We start from the raw sequence: 18063 nt of genomic DNA, 5'->3' as shown, positions 1-18063 counted from the left end.
GAGTCCAATATTAAGTGGTGTAGCTTCCTCCAGTAAGTTAGCAATTTTTATTTTTGGCTCACCCATAAAATGCTAGTGGTGTTGCAGTACGAATTTCCTGCTGAGGTACTTTCTGCTTATTGGTAAAGGTGCTTCCATTGTTTTGGCTAATTGTGAATTTGTCAGAGTGGATCCTAAGGCTCCCATGCATAGTTGCAGCGCTTTTTAATTGATACCTGTTCAATGTCTGCAGCAGCAGCTGCACAATGCAACATGTAGGCATAGTCTAGATAAGGTCACAGCAGCTCATGGTACATATGTAGAGCTATGATGGGCTCAATGACCCAAAGTGCATGTAAAGTCTTAACCAAGACATGCATAGACAAATCTTCCCAAATGGAGATAACTAATTATGTAGATTGATTACAAATGAAAATGTGGAACCTCATAACAGTACACAAAGGCTGATTGATGTGTTAGTGAACTTTACTGCTGATTGTATAACGTGCACCCTTCTATAACAAAAACAGGTAGATAAAAACGTATTTATTTTATTTTACATATCTAATTCTGTAGGAGCAAATGTCCATTGTCATGGAATGTGTCAGTACACTAAATTACAACAGAAAAGTAATAATAGATTAAAAAATGTTTACAAATCCTAAAAAGACAACAAACTATAAGTTTAATAAATGTGATTGACAATGTAACACAGAAATTTTTTTCCAGTAACTCCTCAACAGAACAGAAGGAGTGGCCCACGAAAAAACTCTTCAGTTTGGATTTGAAAGCATGAGGATTACTGCTGAAATTTTTTAATTCATGTGATAGCTTACTGAAAAATGGATGTGGCAGAATACTCCACAGCTTTCTGCACGTGAGTTAAGGAGGTGCAATCCGAACGCAGATTGCGTATCTGCCAAGTATTAAGTGTATGAAAGCTGCTAATTCTTGGGGAATAAACTGATACTGTTAACAGGAAATTACATCAAAGAATAGATACACTGATGACCCAAACATTATGACCACTGCTCCCTCCTGATGTTGGATGCTGCCTGGTGGCACTATGGGCACGAGACGTGGGCTGAGCGACACGGATGACGAACCAAAAAGCGAAGATATGGGCTGCAAATGGAAAATCCATTGAGATAAGTGACTTTAGCAAAGGGCACCTTTTTATTATGCAGAGCTTGTGAACTAGTATCTCAAAAACGGCAAACCTTGTCAAATGTTTGCATTCTACTGTCATGAGCATCTACGGAAAGAGGTAGAATGACAATGAAACTTGGATAGGCGCTAAATGGTGGCCATCCATGACTTCACAGAATGCGGGGTTAACAGACTTGTCTGTGCTGAAAGTAGGATACATGGTGACTTGTGACATTTCTGCTGAAAGAACATAACGCTGGTGCATGCACAAGTCTTTCGGAGCACACCATTCATTGTACAATGTTGAACATTGAACTCCACAGCATACCACCCCTGCATTTTCACATGCTGACTCAGTGATATTGTCAATTAGGATTTTAGTGACAACAGGACCACTGAGATAACAACCAATAGAAATGTGTCGGCTCTTCAGGCGAATCACATTTTTGCAACATTATGTTAACGGTCGTCTCCATAAATTGTGCCATCGAGGTGAATTTTGACTCTAAATGTGCAGCACGCCACAGACGCAGGTTGGTGGAAGCAGTATTATGCTATCGGAGACATTCACCTGCACTTACAAAGGACCTGTGTTAGTAATTGAAGATATGCTGCCAGCTGTGAAACATCTGCATCCCTTCATGCTCAGTGTCTTCTCTAATGGCAATGTCATCTTTCAGCAGTGTAACTGTCCTTGTCTCTGAGCCAGAACCTTGCTACGGTGCTTTGAGGAGCATTATAGCGAACTCACATTGGTGTGGGTGTGGGCAAATCTGCCTGATGTAAATCCCATGGAACCCATACAGGTCACTATCTGACGCAATCACCAAATCTGCGGCCCGTTATTTATGCGAACTACAGTATTCCTTATCACATCGGCACTTATCGAAGCACATACTCTGACAATTCTCTCTCACATATCTTCAGGTGTAGTTGGAACAGATTTACAAACAATGTCTTTAACGAATCACCACAAGAAAAAATCCAGAGGGGTCAAGTCTGGCAAATGAGCCGGCCATGACATATCTCCTCCTCGTCTAATACAATGATTTGGGAATTGTCTCTGCAACTCATTTCTAGTCATCAGCGAAAAATGTGCCAGACACCCACCATGTTGATACCACATTCTGTTCCTTGTTCCTACAGGTATTTCTTCCAATAACAGACTTAATGTTTCTTGCAGGAATGTAGTGTACTTCCTACCATTAAGATTTCCTATGATGACATAGTGGCCTATAATTCTGTCCTCCTGAATCCCACACCATACATTCACCGAGCACTGTTTTTGGCGTGCAACTTGCCGCAGCCAACATGGATTTTCAGTTGCCCAATAATGCATATTATGCAAATTAACATTTCCAAGGTTCATGAATGTAGCCTCGTCAGCAAATAAAATCAAATTAATAAATGTGTCATCCCTCTGAATCTGAAGTCAAGCCCATCAGTAGAATTCAACGCAACACACACAATCTGTACCAGTTAATTCTTGGTGGAGACTGATACGGTAAAGATGATATTTATGGAAATGCAGAACACGAACGACACTAATCTGACCCATGCCAGATTCCCTTGCGTTTGACGCGAACTAACGCAAGGATCTCAAACCACAGTGGCAAGAGTGCCAACTTTCGTTTCCTCATTAGCAACTTTTCTTTGCCGGATATATTTCCGATGCATTAAAGATCCAGTTGTTCTCAATTTATCACACAAATATTTAAATGTACAACCTGTAGGATTAGTACATTGAGGTTATCTTTCAGCTTATAAGTCTCTAGCTCTCACTGAATTTCTTTGGCATTCTCCATAAATGAGAAACATATCAACTTGTTCTTTGAAGGAATACATCATTTACATTCGCTTGATTTGACAATACTAGTCTTACTGTTCCCATTAGTGTTGTACTGCGAAACTGTCAAATGGTGTTTACATGTCAATGGCATATTAGATGGATACGGCATATTCGGCAAATATTTACTATTTGCACGATATACAAGAGAGAATTGTCAGAGCATGTGCTTCAATAAGAGCCAAAGTGATAAGGAATACACTCAATCCATGATAAGAAGATTGCAGCACTGCACTGATGCCAATGGTCATCACCTCTAACATCTTCTGTAAATGGACATTCATGCCACCTTTTTGACCTTCGTTGACCTTCAAAGACCTTACTGTTACACATCATTGGATTAGTCTCGATAGCCGCTATTAGAAAATAAGTACCAAACTATAGCATCCCATTTCAAAAAACAAAGTTGACCTTCATATCTGTGACACAACCACAGCTAGCAACAAGAAACCAACATCATATTATGGCCCCCATTGTCTCATGCAACTTTTGTCCCACAAACTTTACAGCTACCATCATACTTTCAGAGTTATTCTAGGTGGCAATAGTTACTGACTCACCCCAAATATACAGAGGAGTCAATGTTAGAATACCATACTAATGAACACGAGTTGACAAGAGGTTCATGATCTTACTGCTTATTGCCCAAACCGCCTCTTTCTGAGCCAAAAATACCCTTCGAGAATGGGAAGAGTTATCCCTAATATGATACCAAATGTCATATGCGAACGAAAATAAGCAAAGTAGACTACTTTTCATCATATTTGTTTCTCCAGAAGTTATTCTTGTTTTAAGTCGGACTAAAGCTAAAATTTATTTGCCATGAGTGAGAAGTGTATGACTTGCCTTAGGATTATTAGTTCCGGGGTGTGGTGCGAGGCTTGTTGCAGTTTCTTTTATGTGGGTGACTGTAGCGGCATGGGAATTGGGGAAATAAACAAGGCTCATTGGTTGCATAGGATCTGCTGTAGAGATAGGAAGATAGTGGAACAGGAGAAGAAGATTGGTGCCCTTCAGGCAGACCTAGACAAAGTGAAACAAGATCTGGAAAGGTTAAGGGGGGAGAAGGCAAAAGTGAGGTGGGAAGTGACAACAGGTTATAGGAGAAATAGGAATAGGACGTTCTCAGACAGTGTGGTTGTGAATGTGGGAAACAGGTTTGATCTGTTGTCACAGTTGGAAACTTACGAACCACAAATAGATGTAGACAGTACACAACAAACTTTCAAAAAGTGTTTGAAAAGTAAGAAGTCAGAAAAAGCTGTGAAGAAGAAGAAAGTTTTGTTGTTAGGTAGTTCACATGGTAGAGGTATTGGCCAACTGTTGCAGGATCAACTAGGGTCAGGTGATAGAGGATTTAGGTTCACTTTGTAAAGACTTCACAAAGGAAGACACGGTGGTAATAGTGTGTGGGGAGGACAACAGCATAGATAGGCACCCTTATTATTCAAGTGAGAGTGACCTGGTAAATATAGCTTCAGCAACGAGACACTGGTGTTGGGCTTGTCTCTGTTCTGAGGCGCCATGACTGGCCTCATTTAAACTCCTCTGTTAGGAGAGTTAATTTAGAGGCAGAACAGCTGCTTGAATCAGATATGGGGTCTCATATCAGTGTGGTTCCTGTTGACCATCAGCAGGTGGGACCCCAGATCACGTAAGAAACAGATTGACCGTCCTTAGGGCGGAACAGGCAACCGTGAAAATAGTTTTTCCGTCGATCAACAGATGTCACAGGCGACGCTACAATGATAACTGACCTGTCCATGTCGCGGAATTGGCAACGCTGTATCTTCGATGACGTGAATGACGCTGATTTGCGCTCGGCTAGAGCGCTGCGCGCGAAATGCATTCGTCACACTGCTGAGTGTAGCTCATGATCGGCTGTGGTTTTTCCCGAGTTTTCAATCTAAGAATGTAGATTAGCCCCTGTAATTCTAAAAACCAAGTTTATTTCTCACAATCATATGCGAAATGAAATAAATGAAAAGTAACACACAAGGCAATGGCAAACTACCTCCACTAGGACCTTGCCTAGTAAGGCGGCGCTGGTCACCTGCGTCGCTCCCCTACGCTCTGTAAAGAAGTATGGGACTCATCATCATCAACACACAAACATTTCTCGCGAGTTACTGTTTAAATGCAGACTGTATTGCAGTCGCATAGGTTTTACACTCGTCTTCCATGCCATCTATTTCCTCTTTGCTATACAGCTCTTCTGATACGGATTATGGTGGTAAAAAAGATCTCCATGTGCAGGTTAACACTATAAAGTTTTCAAAATCTGCACTCTGTTATGATGCGAATTAAGGATGGACATATTTCAGTGACAGTCATTTCAAATTTAAATTCTTTTACTTTGCATGTAACGTATCGTAAATGATAGAGTGGCACAAAACGATGAATTTTGGATTGTTTTTGAAAGGGGGCTGCAAACGCGGTAATATACAAGTGAAAGCGTGTTTTTCGAGCATATTTTGGCGGTGTCAACTTTGAAGAGCCACAGACGGCAAACCATAATTATGTTAAAAATTTACTTTTTACAGTTTAAAGATAACCCGCAAATATTCGCAACAGACGTACGCTTTTATCTGCAACACGGTTATTACTGGGGATATCGGCACTCGCGCAGACCTGTTACTATAAGTAGTGTTGTTTTCGAGTGAAAGCTGTGTGAGGATTATTAGCGCCAAGATTTTTAAAAAAAAAAAAAATTAAAATTGGCAGCGTCTATTGTTTGCATGTTATGCTCGTTCTCTTCTATTCCCCTCACTTCATTCCAGTATAAACGCTTGTTCACAAGTATAAACGAATGGCAGTGAACATTGGCGAATTATCTATGAATACTCTTTTGTAGCAGTGTAAACGAGGTTTTACACTCGCTCACTTCGTTCGCTCTAGTATATACCAGGATTCAGAGGGACCGATGACCTAGCACTTAGATGACGGCTATTATTCATTTATTTCACTGTTGCGATTTCGGCTCTAGAGCCATTTTCAAGTACCAAGGGAAAGGTCTTGTAAGGTAATGTTTCTTAAATTGTTTACCAAATGTTACCACACTATGCTTTGCATTTTGTTATCCATATCTTATATTAGTTTCAGTTTTCACATTGCACACAAAAATGCCTCTACAGCCAAAATTATGATAGTGAAGTGAATAAACAGTTTAAAAAAGTCCAAATCGCAGCAAAGATTTCATTTAAAAATTGTATGAAATGATTCTTGTACTGGAAGGGCTGCCACGTTATATCAGAATATCAGATCGACAAAATTTAGATAGGATCGAATGCTTAGGGCTCTTTATTTATTCTTACTCGTAGCTAATTTATTGATTTACCTGAATTGAAAATCCACTCCCGTAACCTTTCTTTATCTTTGACGGGAAATCTGAACATTTTTAGTTCAGCATTTGTCTGTCTACTCCTTCTACAGTTGATATACTCGCAGGCCTTCGGCATGACGACTCGATCCACTACCACCGGTATGACAGAAACAGCTGTACTTCACAGACGCCAAATGGTGGAAAGCTGCATGCGTTCGGACGATGTTGCCACATATTTCACAGAACGGAGTGCCATCTAGTGGTTGGTGCCACAAGTAAGGGTGTGACGCTGTTGCCGCCTGGTGGCCGTTCCCTGACAAGGGTTGCCTGCTAGACCAAGTGATCGGGCAATCTGTTTCTTACATGATCTGGGGTGGGACTATATTAGGCTAGGGAGGGCATAAACAAAAGATGTTCAGAGAAAGGCTGAAAATGCATATTCACATTGATAAGAGAGGCAACCAGAAAACAAATTATAAAACACACAATTCATGCAGACAGCCTCTGACAAACTAGAGATATTCAAAGATATTCAAAAATATTCAAAAATTGACAGGAATATTAGGTTCATCCAGCTGTAATTCAGCCATTGCACAAAATCAGTTACCCTTACTGCATCAGAATATCTGAGGCCTAAGGAATAAGCTTAATGTGTTGCTTATTTGTGTTGAAGAATTAGAGTTGAGCAAACCAGTTGATATAATTGGCCTCTCTTATCATCATATGACCACTTGTATAGGTATGTTAAATGTTACAGGATTCAAGTTAGCTTCTCATTTCTGTAGAGAAAATGTGGAGAAAGGAGGAGTTACCATATTTGTCAGAAACTGTTTTGTTTTCAAGAATTCTGATATTAATAAATTTTGCTCAGAACAGCACTTATAAGCTTGTGCAACAGTAGCAGTATTTAATAATAAGTCCTTTATAATAGTAGGTATATACAGATCATCTTCAAGATCTTCAAGAAATTTTAACCTCTTCATAAAAAATCTGGAAGCTCTGGTATTCCATCTCATAGTAAAAAACAAGTAAATAGTGGTTGCTGGGGATTTTAATGTGGATTTATTGAAAAGCTCTGTCAGTGAACAATTATTGCCGTCACTAACACTATCATTCAATTTAATTCCTACCATAAACTTTGCTACTAGGATATGTAAATGCTCTGAGACTGTTATTGTTAATATCTTTGTAGACAAATCTAGGGAAAAAAGACGTATCACAAAACCAATAGTAAATGGGTTATCTGATCATGACATGCATCATTTTGTGTTAAATATTGAAACTTTACAGTATAAAAAATCTATTAAATGTGAGTGCCCAAAGACATGGACTGTATAGATGTTTACAATATGCCTGATTCAAATGGAAAATACAAAGCATTCATTAATAAAGTTGCCTCCACTTCTGAAAATTGTTTTCCTCTAAAGGTAACTCAAATCACATAGAAGTCAAAAAATAAATTGTGTATTACACAAGGAATAAAGATATCATGCAGGACAAACAGGAGACACTATATACTATCTAGGAACAGCTCTGATGTTAGAACTGTAATGTATTACAAAGAATACTGCAAAACATTGAAGCACGTAATCCAGATATAGAAGCAGCTTTATTATGAGAAAAAGATAATTACATCAGGTAACAAAATAAAAACTGTATAGGACATTGCGAAGACAGGGAGAGGAGATCTAGGAACAGCTCTGATGTTAGAACTGTAATGTATTACAAAGAATACTGCAAAACATTGAAGCACGTAATCCAGATATAGAAGCAGCTTTATTATGAGAAAAAGATAATTACATCAGGTAACAAAATAAAAACTGTATAGGACATTGCGAAGACAGGGAGAGGAGGGGCCAAAAAGGAAAAGGAACAGATAGCTCTAAAAATAAATGAGACTTTGGTAACAAGTACGTGTAATGTTGCAAACCTCTTAAACAAGTACTTTATTTCTGTTACTGACAGCTTGGGGTTATCAGGTTTGTCGAACAGTGCAATGGAGTATCCGAGACCAGTCTTTAAAAATAACTTCAGTAAAATGGAAATGACACTCGCGTCTCCTAAAGAAGTAGCATCCATTATAAAATCCTTAAAATCTAAGTATTCCAGTGGGTACAATAACATGTCAACAAAGCTATTCAAAGAGTGCTGATGCGAGTTGAGTTATATCTCAAGTTATTTGTGTAATCACTCTCTTATCAGCGGACCATTTCCAAACTGGCTAAAATATGCTGAAGTTAAGCCTCTTTACAAGGAGGGGGTAAAGAGATGCCACCAAATGAAGAAACTGATGAAATGTATGATGAGATAAAAGAAATTACTCAGGTAGTGAAGGGAGACGAAAATTTAATAGTCATGGGTGACTGAAATTCGCGAGTAGGAAAAGGGAGAGAAGGAAACATAGTAGTTGAATATGGATTGGGGGTAAGAAATGAAAGAGGAAGCTGTCTGGTAGAATTTTGCACAGAGCATAACTTAATCATAGCTAACACTTGGTTCAAGAATCATAAAAGAAGGTTGTATACATGGAAGAAGCCTGGAGATACTAGAAGGTATCAGATAGATTACATAATGGTAAAACAGAGATTTAGAAACCATGTTTTAAAATTGTAAGACATTTCCAGGGGCAAATGTGGACTCTGACCACAATCTATTGGTTATGAACTGTAGATTAAAACTGAAGAAACTGCAAAAAGGTGGGAATTTAAGGAGATGGGACCTGGATAAACTGACTAAACCAGAGGTTGTAGAGAGTTTCTGGGAGAGCATAAGGGAACAAATGGCAGGAATGGGGGAAAGAAATACAGTAGAACAAGAATGGGTAGCTTTGAAGGATGAAGTAGTGAAGACAGCAGAGGATCAAATAGGTAAAAAGACGAGGGCTAGTAGAAATCCTTGGGTAACAGAAGAAATATTGAATTTAATTGATGAAAGGAGAAAATATAAAAATGCAGTAAATGAAGCAGGCAAAAAGGAATACAAATGCCTCAAAAATGAGATCGACAGGAAGTGCAAAATGGCTCAGCAGGGATGGCTATAGGACAAATGTAAGGATGTAGAGGCTGTAGAGGCTTAATTCATTAGGGAAAAGATAGATACTGCCTATAGGAAAATTAAAGAGACCTTTGGAGAAAAGAGAACCACTTGTATGAATATCAAGAGCTCAGATGGAAACCCAGTTCTAAGCACAGAAGGGAAAGCAGAAAGGTGGAAGGAGTATATAGAGGGTCTATACAGGGGCGATGTTCTTGAAGACAATATTATGGAAATGGAAGAGGATGTAGATGAAGATGAAATGGAAGATATGATACTGCGTGAAAAGTTTGACGGAGCACTGAAAGACCTGAGTCGAAACAAGGCCCTGGGAGTAGACAACATTCCATTAGAACTACTGACGGCCTTAGGAGAGCCAGTCCTGACAAAACTCTACCATCTGGTGAGCAAGACGTACGAGACGGGCGAAATGCCCTCAGACTTCAAGAAGAATACAATAATTCCAATCCCAAACAAAGCAGTTGTCCACAGTTGTGAAAATTACCGAACTATCAGTTTAATAAGTCACAGCTGCAAAATACTAATGCGAATTCTTTACAGACAAATGGAAAAACTGGTAGAAGCCGATCTTGGGGAAGATCAGTTTGGATTTTGTAGAAATGTTGGAACACATCAGTCAATACTGACCCTACGACTTATCTTCGAAAATAGATTAAGGAAAGGCAAACCTACGTTTCTAGCATTTGTAGACTTAGAGAAAGCTTTTGACAATGTTGACTGGAATACTCTCTTTCAAATTCTAAAGGTGGCAGGGATAAAATACAGGGAGCGAAAGGCTATTTACAATTTGCACAGAAACCAGATGGCAGTTATAAGAGTCGAGGGGCATGAAAGGGAAGCAGTGGTTGGGAAAAGAGTTGAGACAGAGTTGTAACCTCTCCCCGATGTTATTCAATCTGTATATTGAGCAAGCAGTAAAGGAATCAAAAGAAAAATTTGGACTAGGTATTAAAATCCATGGAAAAGAAATAAAAACTTTGAGGATTACCGATGACATTGTAATTCTGTCAGAGACAGCAAAGGACTTGGAAGAGCAGCTGAATGGAATGGACAGTGTTTTGAAACGAGGATAGAAGATGAACATAAACAAAAGCAAAACGAGGATAATGGAATGTAGTCGAATTAAGTCGGGTCATGCTGAGGGAATTAGATTAGGAAATGAGACGCTTAAAGTAGTAAATGAGTTTTGCTATTTGGGGAGCAAAATAACTCATGATAGTCGAAGTAGAGAGGATATAAAATGTAGACTGGCAATGGCAAGGAAAGGATTTCTGAAGAAGATAAATTTGTTAACATCGAGTATAGATTTAAGTGTCAGGAAGTCGTTTCTGTAAGTATTTGTATGGAGTGTAGCCATGTATGGAAGTGAAACATGGACGATAAATAGTTTGGACAAGAAGAAAATAGAAGCTTTCGAAATGTGGTGCTACAGAAGAATTCTGAAGATTAGATGGATAGATCACATAACTAATGAGGAGGTACGGAATAGAATTGGGGAGAAGAGGAGTTTGTGGCACAACTTGACAAGAAGAAGGGATCGTTTGGTAGGACATGTTCTGAGGCATCAAGGGATCACAAATTTAGCATTGGAGGGCAGCAGGGAGGGTAAAAATCGTAGAGGGAGACCAAGAGATGAATACACTAAGCAGATTCAGAAGGATGTAGGTTGCAGTAGGTACTGGGAGATGAAGAAGCTTGCACAGGGTAGAGTAGCATGGAGAGCTGCATCAAAGTAATCTCAGGACTGAAGACCACAACAACAACAACAACAACAACAACAAAACTATCGAGCAATTTCACTTTTGCCAGCTTTCTCAAAAATATTTGGAAAGGTTGTGTTCAAGCATCTCCTTAAGCATCGACTGCAAATAATATATTGTCCAAGTCACAGTTTCGATTTCTGAAGGGTTCTGATATAGAAAACGCTATTTACACTTACAGTGAGAATGTACTTAATTCATTAGATAATAAATCACAGGCTACTGGCATTTTCTGTGACCTGTCAAAAGCCTTATAATATTATGGTTTCACAGCAATGCTGCAAAATGGTCTTAGTCTTATCTATCTAACAGGAAACAAAGAGCATCTCTGCGAATTACCTGTGCAGTAAGCAGTCAGTCTTTATCTGACTGGGAATTAATTACATGTGGTGTTCCTCAAGGTTCCATCTTGGGCCCATTACTTTTTCTAGTTTACATTAATGACCTCTCATCTGTTACATTGCCAGATGCTAACTTTGTTTTGTTTGCAGATGATACAAACATTGCAATAAGTAGCAAGTCCAGTACAGATTTAGAAATAACTGCTAATCACATTTTCACCGACACTAATAAGTGGTTTAAAGCTGAATTCACTGTCATTAAACTTTGAGAAGACCCACTATATGCAGTTCAGAACCTGTAAGAGATTTCCTTCCAGTTTGAGTATAACACATGATGACATGCAGATTGAAGAGGTTGACAGTGTTAAATTTCTGGGATTACAAATCGATAATAAAGTCAGTTGGGAATGGCATACCACAGAATTGCTTAAGCACCTAAACAAGTCTGTATTTGTCAAGAGAATGATGTCAGATGTAGGAGATATAAATATAAAAGAACTTGCATACTTTCATTGTATTATGTCATATGGGATCATATTCTGGGGCAACTCATCAAACCGAGCAAACGCTTTTAGGGTGCAAAAGCATGTGATAAGAATCATTTGTGGTGTAAATTAAAGAACATCTTCAAAACCTGTTCAAAGAACTTTGAATTCTAACCACTACTTCTCAGTATATTTATTCCTTAATGAAATTTGTTGCAAGTAATAAATCTCTACTTCCAACCAATAGCTCAATACATAGTAGCAATACTAGGAATAAGAACAATGTACATAAAGACCTAAAAATCACTTACCTTGGTCCAAAAAGGGGTCCATTATTCAGGAACACACATTTTCAATAAAGTACTAGCAACCATTAAAAACTGGGTTTTAGATAAAGCACAGTTTAAACACAGTTTGAGACATTTTGATAGGCAACTCCTTCTACTCCATAGATGAATGTCTTAATAGAGACTGTTAAGCCAGCTTAAGTAAAAATACCTGTAAGATTTCAGTTTTGACAACACTTGGTCACAACTGTCAAGATTAGGTATTTTGTGTATGATAAATTTATTAATAGTGCATAACAGTGTTTCATTCTGATAGTATGTTAATTCTGTAAATATTAGCTGTTCCAGTTTATTGAATTGTATTAACCTATTTCAACTATCTCCTGACAAATGATGAGGGTAGTACGTATTATATTCAAATGTTTTATGTTATACTCTGACATGTTCCACACCCACGAGAATCATCTCATTTTTTGGGTCTACGGAATCAAAACTGAGTCTAATCTATCATGTCAAACTGTCACTTACTTCAGATATTGTTATAACACTAAAAACTGCTGCATTAGGTCTCTGAACAAGATCACGAGTGTGGGCTTTCCATGACAGTTTACTATCCAACTGTACATCTAAAAATCAAAAGTGTTCCGTCTCACCAATCAAATGCCCATTCTGTGTAATTAGAACATCGGTTTTGTTGAATTGTGCATTAGAAACTGTAAAAACTGAGTCTTACAGTGATTCAGCACTCGTTTACTTTCTACAAGTCATGAACTTGTGTCTTGAACTGCACTATTCTAAACAGTGCCAACATTGCACACAACATCTTTTACTACCAAGCTACTTTCACCAGCACACAGAAGTATTTTATAATCACCTGAAGTACTAAATACTTTATGAGATGGAAAAGGGAGAAAACCCCTGAAGACATGGCCATTTTGCAAGATACCATATTACATGCCACTCTTAATATCAAACAGATACCTAATTACAAGAGACAAACAATGGCACCTTTCACTTGAGCATAGCTATATTCACTATCGAGTTGTAACTGATTTTTCTTCCTTACACGTGATTTGAAAGCTTAACACACCGAGACTGTGCTAATATCGGCTATGAGGAGCACCTAAGTTACCACAGAGGATTTCATCCCAACAGGCAGACCACTTGTTGCCCACAGTGCAGCAGTGGAACATATCACAGAACTCCATGAAACTGGCTCTGTCATAAACAAACAAAGCTGGATGATCAGAAATGGCTATGGCTGAAGCAACATCGACTGCTGTTTTTGCTTCATTTAGTAACTGTACAGAGTGCACAACTCACCACGTTTTGCAGAAAACTGGGGCCATTCTGGACATACTACATAGCTTAGAAACAAAGAGAGAACAAAATTACAGACACAGATCGGCGGACAATACTTACTTTCAGGAGTTGAAATTCCAGTATTGCCAAAAGACATGTTAGAAGTGAATACACTAATCTCAGTGAAGACAAAATGCAGACAAACAACTAGCATCCTAATCAAATAATTTAATATGAAAAACACACAAACTGTAAGCACACTATACCTTGGGGATGCAAAGCTGTCTCAGACAGTCCATCTGTTGTTTCCGCAAGTTAATTTCCTCGATGGCATCTTCCTCTACCTCCCACCTATCTAAAGGACCCGAATCAACCATCCATCCTCCAGACGGAAATGTAAGAATGTTCATTAATTTATCTTTAACAGCCTGAAAATTTTCAAAGATATTATGCCTCAAGTATAATGAACATCAAAATGCTGCTGAAATACAGTGTACAGAAACAACAGAATTTTTTTCGGTGTTTTAATGTAAACTAACTTTAGTCTGCTGCAACATTATTGTCCTCCAACGTTCCATTTCAGCCTTGTAGATATTTTCTCGTTGCTCAAATGCAACCTTTTCAGCGAAATTTGCATGTACTCCAGGCTTCGCAGGTGGCTTTGGTCGAGCATTATAAAAATGTTCGATCCAATTAGAGAATACTTCTTCAGCATCCTGCAACATTTATACTGCTCAAACAAATCATTCAATAGCAGTGCACAAATACGAAGGGAAATTTTTTTTAAAGTTTCAATGCACGTTTAAAAGAAAGTTAAAATGCACTAATGTTTGTGAAGCTACAACGCTCAGAGAATGGTTCAAATTTATCCAAACATCAAAGATGTGAAAAATAACGCACCAGCAGGAAGTGATCAACAGTGCTGAAAGATAAAGTGCTACTAGGCCAAATAAATGTTATGTCTTATGATCACTATGGTAGGCTACTCCAGTTCAAAAGCCCACTGATAAGCAGCTGTACGGGCACAATCACAGGTGGGCAGTCTTGCAGCTGGGCCATAGTGCAGGCAATAATACTCCATTGGCCACACTCTCTGGGAATGGGTTGCCAAACATCTTGTACAGGCATGAAACATGTGCAATTGGGCTATTTGCAGGTAGCCTACACTTTCTGCCCTTGCTCACAGGCATGGTGAGTGGTGGGCAAGAGCATCCTTGCCCCATGCCACAGGGGTAGAACAGCCTGCACTAAGGTATGTGTTATGCCAAATACCATCAATAAAGAACTGCCAAAGGGGAAGCATCAAAGGAAGCCTACTGAATGCCTCGTTGGCATAAAATCATGCTATATCAGCATGGGTGCATGCTCAAACCAGCCATAATGTTTTGCCTCTAGGAAATGGGCTTATTATACAGGTTGCTTCATAAAGACTAATTCAGTTTCACAAGACTATTTTCAGCATGAATAAAGATAGAAACTCTCGGTCAATTTCAACTTATGTACAGAACAACAAAGATTTAATTTTCAAAGGAATAATCCAATTTTACAAGTGTATATTTTTTCTTCACACCTGTGACTGCTTTTACTTTACCTAACACTGTGTTGCCCTGCCATCATACTGGTAAGACATTGCCCCCAGATACATTCCACGCAGTAATTTGCATAGTGCCACAACCAGTTATGTTAGCAGTGACAATTTTTTATAGCCAAGTCAGCCCTTTTAGAAAAAAAATTAGTGTCCTTTCACTATATTTATGTTTTTTTTTCTTTTTTTTCTTTTTAAATGCGGGCAAATTTTAAAACATGACTCCATAACCACAAGTTTTACCTACTGTCTTATACTCATCGTACTATAGCGCACAAAGCATCTCCGAGCTGGGAGAAGACTGTATGAAAGGAACTGCCTCAATCAGCACATAATGCAGCAATTGTTGCCCTGCACTGAGCCCACATACACCTGGTTACATCTACAAACCAAATGAAACAATCAAACAATATACAAGTCTCCACTCACTATTCAAACTAAATAATATTTTTATTGCAGCAATCATCATTCATCTACACAAATGAGCCAGTAAAGGAGCACAGAAGATTATCAAACCACAGGACAATCCCCACCTTGATCCCACGGCCATAAACTGCACAGCTTTTCCTACACTGTTGACTTCATCGAGGAATACTGCAACAACTGTGGTTCTGTCTGCTTGAATAACTAAACAAAATTTCCTGCAACATAAACAGGGGGCATGTCATTGCCTTTGATACAATTGTCCAAGAAGCATAAATGCTTCCCACTGCAATGGACACATGTATGTGGGCTGCTGCGCAGATTGATGAAATGTGGTGTTTATTGATGAGTCAATCATCAATTTGTCCTGCAGATATGGCTGCATGTGAGTTCAAGATTATCATGGCAACGAGAAATATCAGAGCTTTCATATGAAGTCAAATGTTGATACTTGAAACTAAAATTGTGTGTGTGTGTGTGTGTGTGTGTGTGTGTGTGAGGGGGTGGAAAGAGAGAGAGAGAGAGAGAGAGAGAGAGAGAGAGAGAGAGAGAGAGAGAGAGAGAGAGAGAGCACCCTAGGCTGGCGGATGGGCTTTGAATTGGCACCAGTGGATCGTTAAGTGTGGACAGAAGACGACAATGAAGAATGCAGAAGTGGAGAAAGTATGAGCAAGTAAACCAAGTAGAAAGTGGGAAACATGGACAACAGTGCAGTATGGTTACCAAAACAAGAGTGAGGTGAAAATATCAGTGAAAGCAGAGGAGCAGTGCGGCTAGGTTTATAATGTCATTGAGTGCATTAACTGGTTGGCAAGATGAGAGTGGTCTTTGGGCTCACTGAGATCAGCACGGGAGATGGCATTACTACATCTTGTACCGTTAGCAGTACTGCCTACTGGCCAAGATTAGATCCCATGCAGTCCGACATGTTACCAAAGTTGTTGGACTGCAATACCAGCAAAGGGCCCTACCAGCACAGGGCAAGAGGGAAATGGGTGAACATGGAAACAGGGGTGGTGCAAAGGGGAGAGCAAGTGGGGGGCAAGTGAGGATGGAAGAGATAGGGATAACATTGGTGCAGGAGGAGGAGTAGGAGGAGGAGGAGGAGGAGGAGGTGGCTTTGGGTAGACAATCACGGATTCTGGAAAATTGACTGGCGTGACTAATTACAATGACTAGTAATTTAGGATGGAAATGTACCTGAAACATTAGGGGCTGTGGCAAACACTTGCTGATACTGACAAAGAGCCAAAGCATAATCCAAAATATATTTAATTATACATTCATTGTTATATCCAAAACTTCATGGAACATTGACTATTTAACAAGCATGACAAAATTTACAACCTGCATTCAAAGATAAGAGTTCATCTAGTTACAATGGGCTGGTATAATGCTTGATAAATATTTGACACTCTTCTGAGAAAAATACCAAAGTATATTTGTTGAAAATTTTGTCACTTGCTCAACAAATTTAGGGCACTGGTGAGAAAATTGATTATAATTTTGTAGCAGTGATTACGCAAGTGGACTTCCGCAGATTTCCAAATCCTTGATTATGGTGACAGAATTCCAGTGTCGGTATTACTAGTGAGTAGTGAGTCAGTAATTAAATCAAAACTCATTAATAATTTTAATACACAGTATTAATGTTCCACAATAATAACTGTATGTTAAAGTTATACATTCCTCTGGGATCTGACAGTATATTCCATAGATATTTTAAAAACTCAAGAATCAACAAAACATCAATTTCCTTTGACAAATGAGATGACAGATTCAGTGCTGGCAGCCATTAAGCAAAACAGTGAACGTCAGAAGACCGATATCAACTGTGATGTGCAACTTCTTGTAAACATCAGGAAGTTTGTCATAGGTTGAGTGAGTGTGGAACTAAGAAGAAACCAGATAAATCTTTAAATTCTGTGAATATTGTGACAACTGAAAATGAAAATTTATTAATGGCTGTTCTGTAGACTCCAGATACATGCGGTACATGATTGATACAACCCGGATGACAAGAACAGGCATGTAGCTATTAACATTGTTGCATGTTTTCCAAGCCTTGGATATAACTTGCTATCAGTTAGACAGTAAGACGTGGATTGGATGTGTTGTTTGATGATGTGAAATGCAGTATATAAAACCAAAGTGGTCTGTCTATCTCTGGAACACCAGTAGAAACTGCAACTCAAGTAAGTGGCATGTATCAATTAGATGAAAATTATGGATCTTGGTATAAAATACTGGGACATTGAAAGAGGGTAAGCATGGGTTGATAAAAAGAAAACATGGACAGTGGACTGAACTGGACAAATGTCAGTTTAAACCCAAGTATTTTCGCATAAATGGAAAATGAATCTTGACATCCTTTTCTAAAAAATAGAGCAGAAGAGCAAAAACTCTACTTGACATAGTGCAGTCTGATGTTTGTTGACCAATGAGCATGATTTCATGGTGTGCAACACATTATCTTCTTATTTTTACAGATGGTAAGTCGTTAAGATTGAGTTCAAAGCATGAGCAGAAA

At 38.7% G+C, this 18063-nt stretch overlaps 1 protein-coding gene across 1 annotated transcript in view; it reads right to left on the bottom strand.

Annotated features, from left to right (window-relative positions):
* Positions 1 to 18063, bottom strand: part of LOC124788890 (nuclear pore complex protein Nup107) — a 244504-nt gene that overhangs the window by 3093 nt on the left and 223348 nt on the right. Inside the window, exons 13-14 of the mRNA XM_047256175.1 lie at positions 14065 to 14241; positions 13792 to 13953 (exon numbers count right to left, since the gene is read on the bottom strand). Coding sequence (XP_047112131.1) covers positions 13792 to 13953; positions 14065 to 14241 — 339 coding nt within the window. The remainder of the gene's footprint in view (positions 1 to 13791; positions 13954 to 14064; positions 14242 to 18063) is intronic.

Source organism: Schistocerca piceifrons, chromosome 1 (assembly GCF_021461385.2).
Source record: "Schistocerca piceifrons isolate TAMUIC-IGC-003096 chromosome 1, iqSchPice1.1, whole genome shotgun sequence".
Taxonomy (NCBI): Eukaryota; Metazoa; Arthropoda; class Insecta; order Orthoptera; family Acrididae; genus Schistocerca; species Schistocerca piceifrons.
This window is presented reverse-complemented; position numbering and strand designations above follow the sequence as displayed.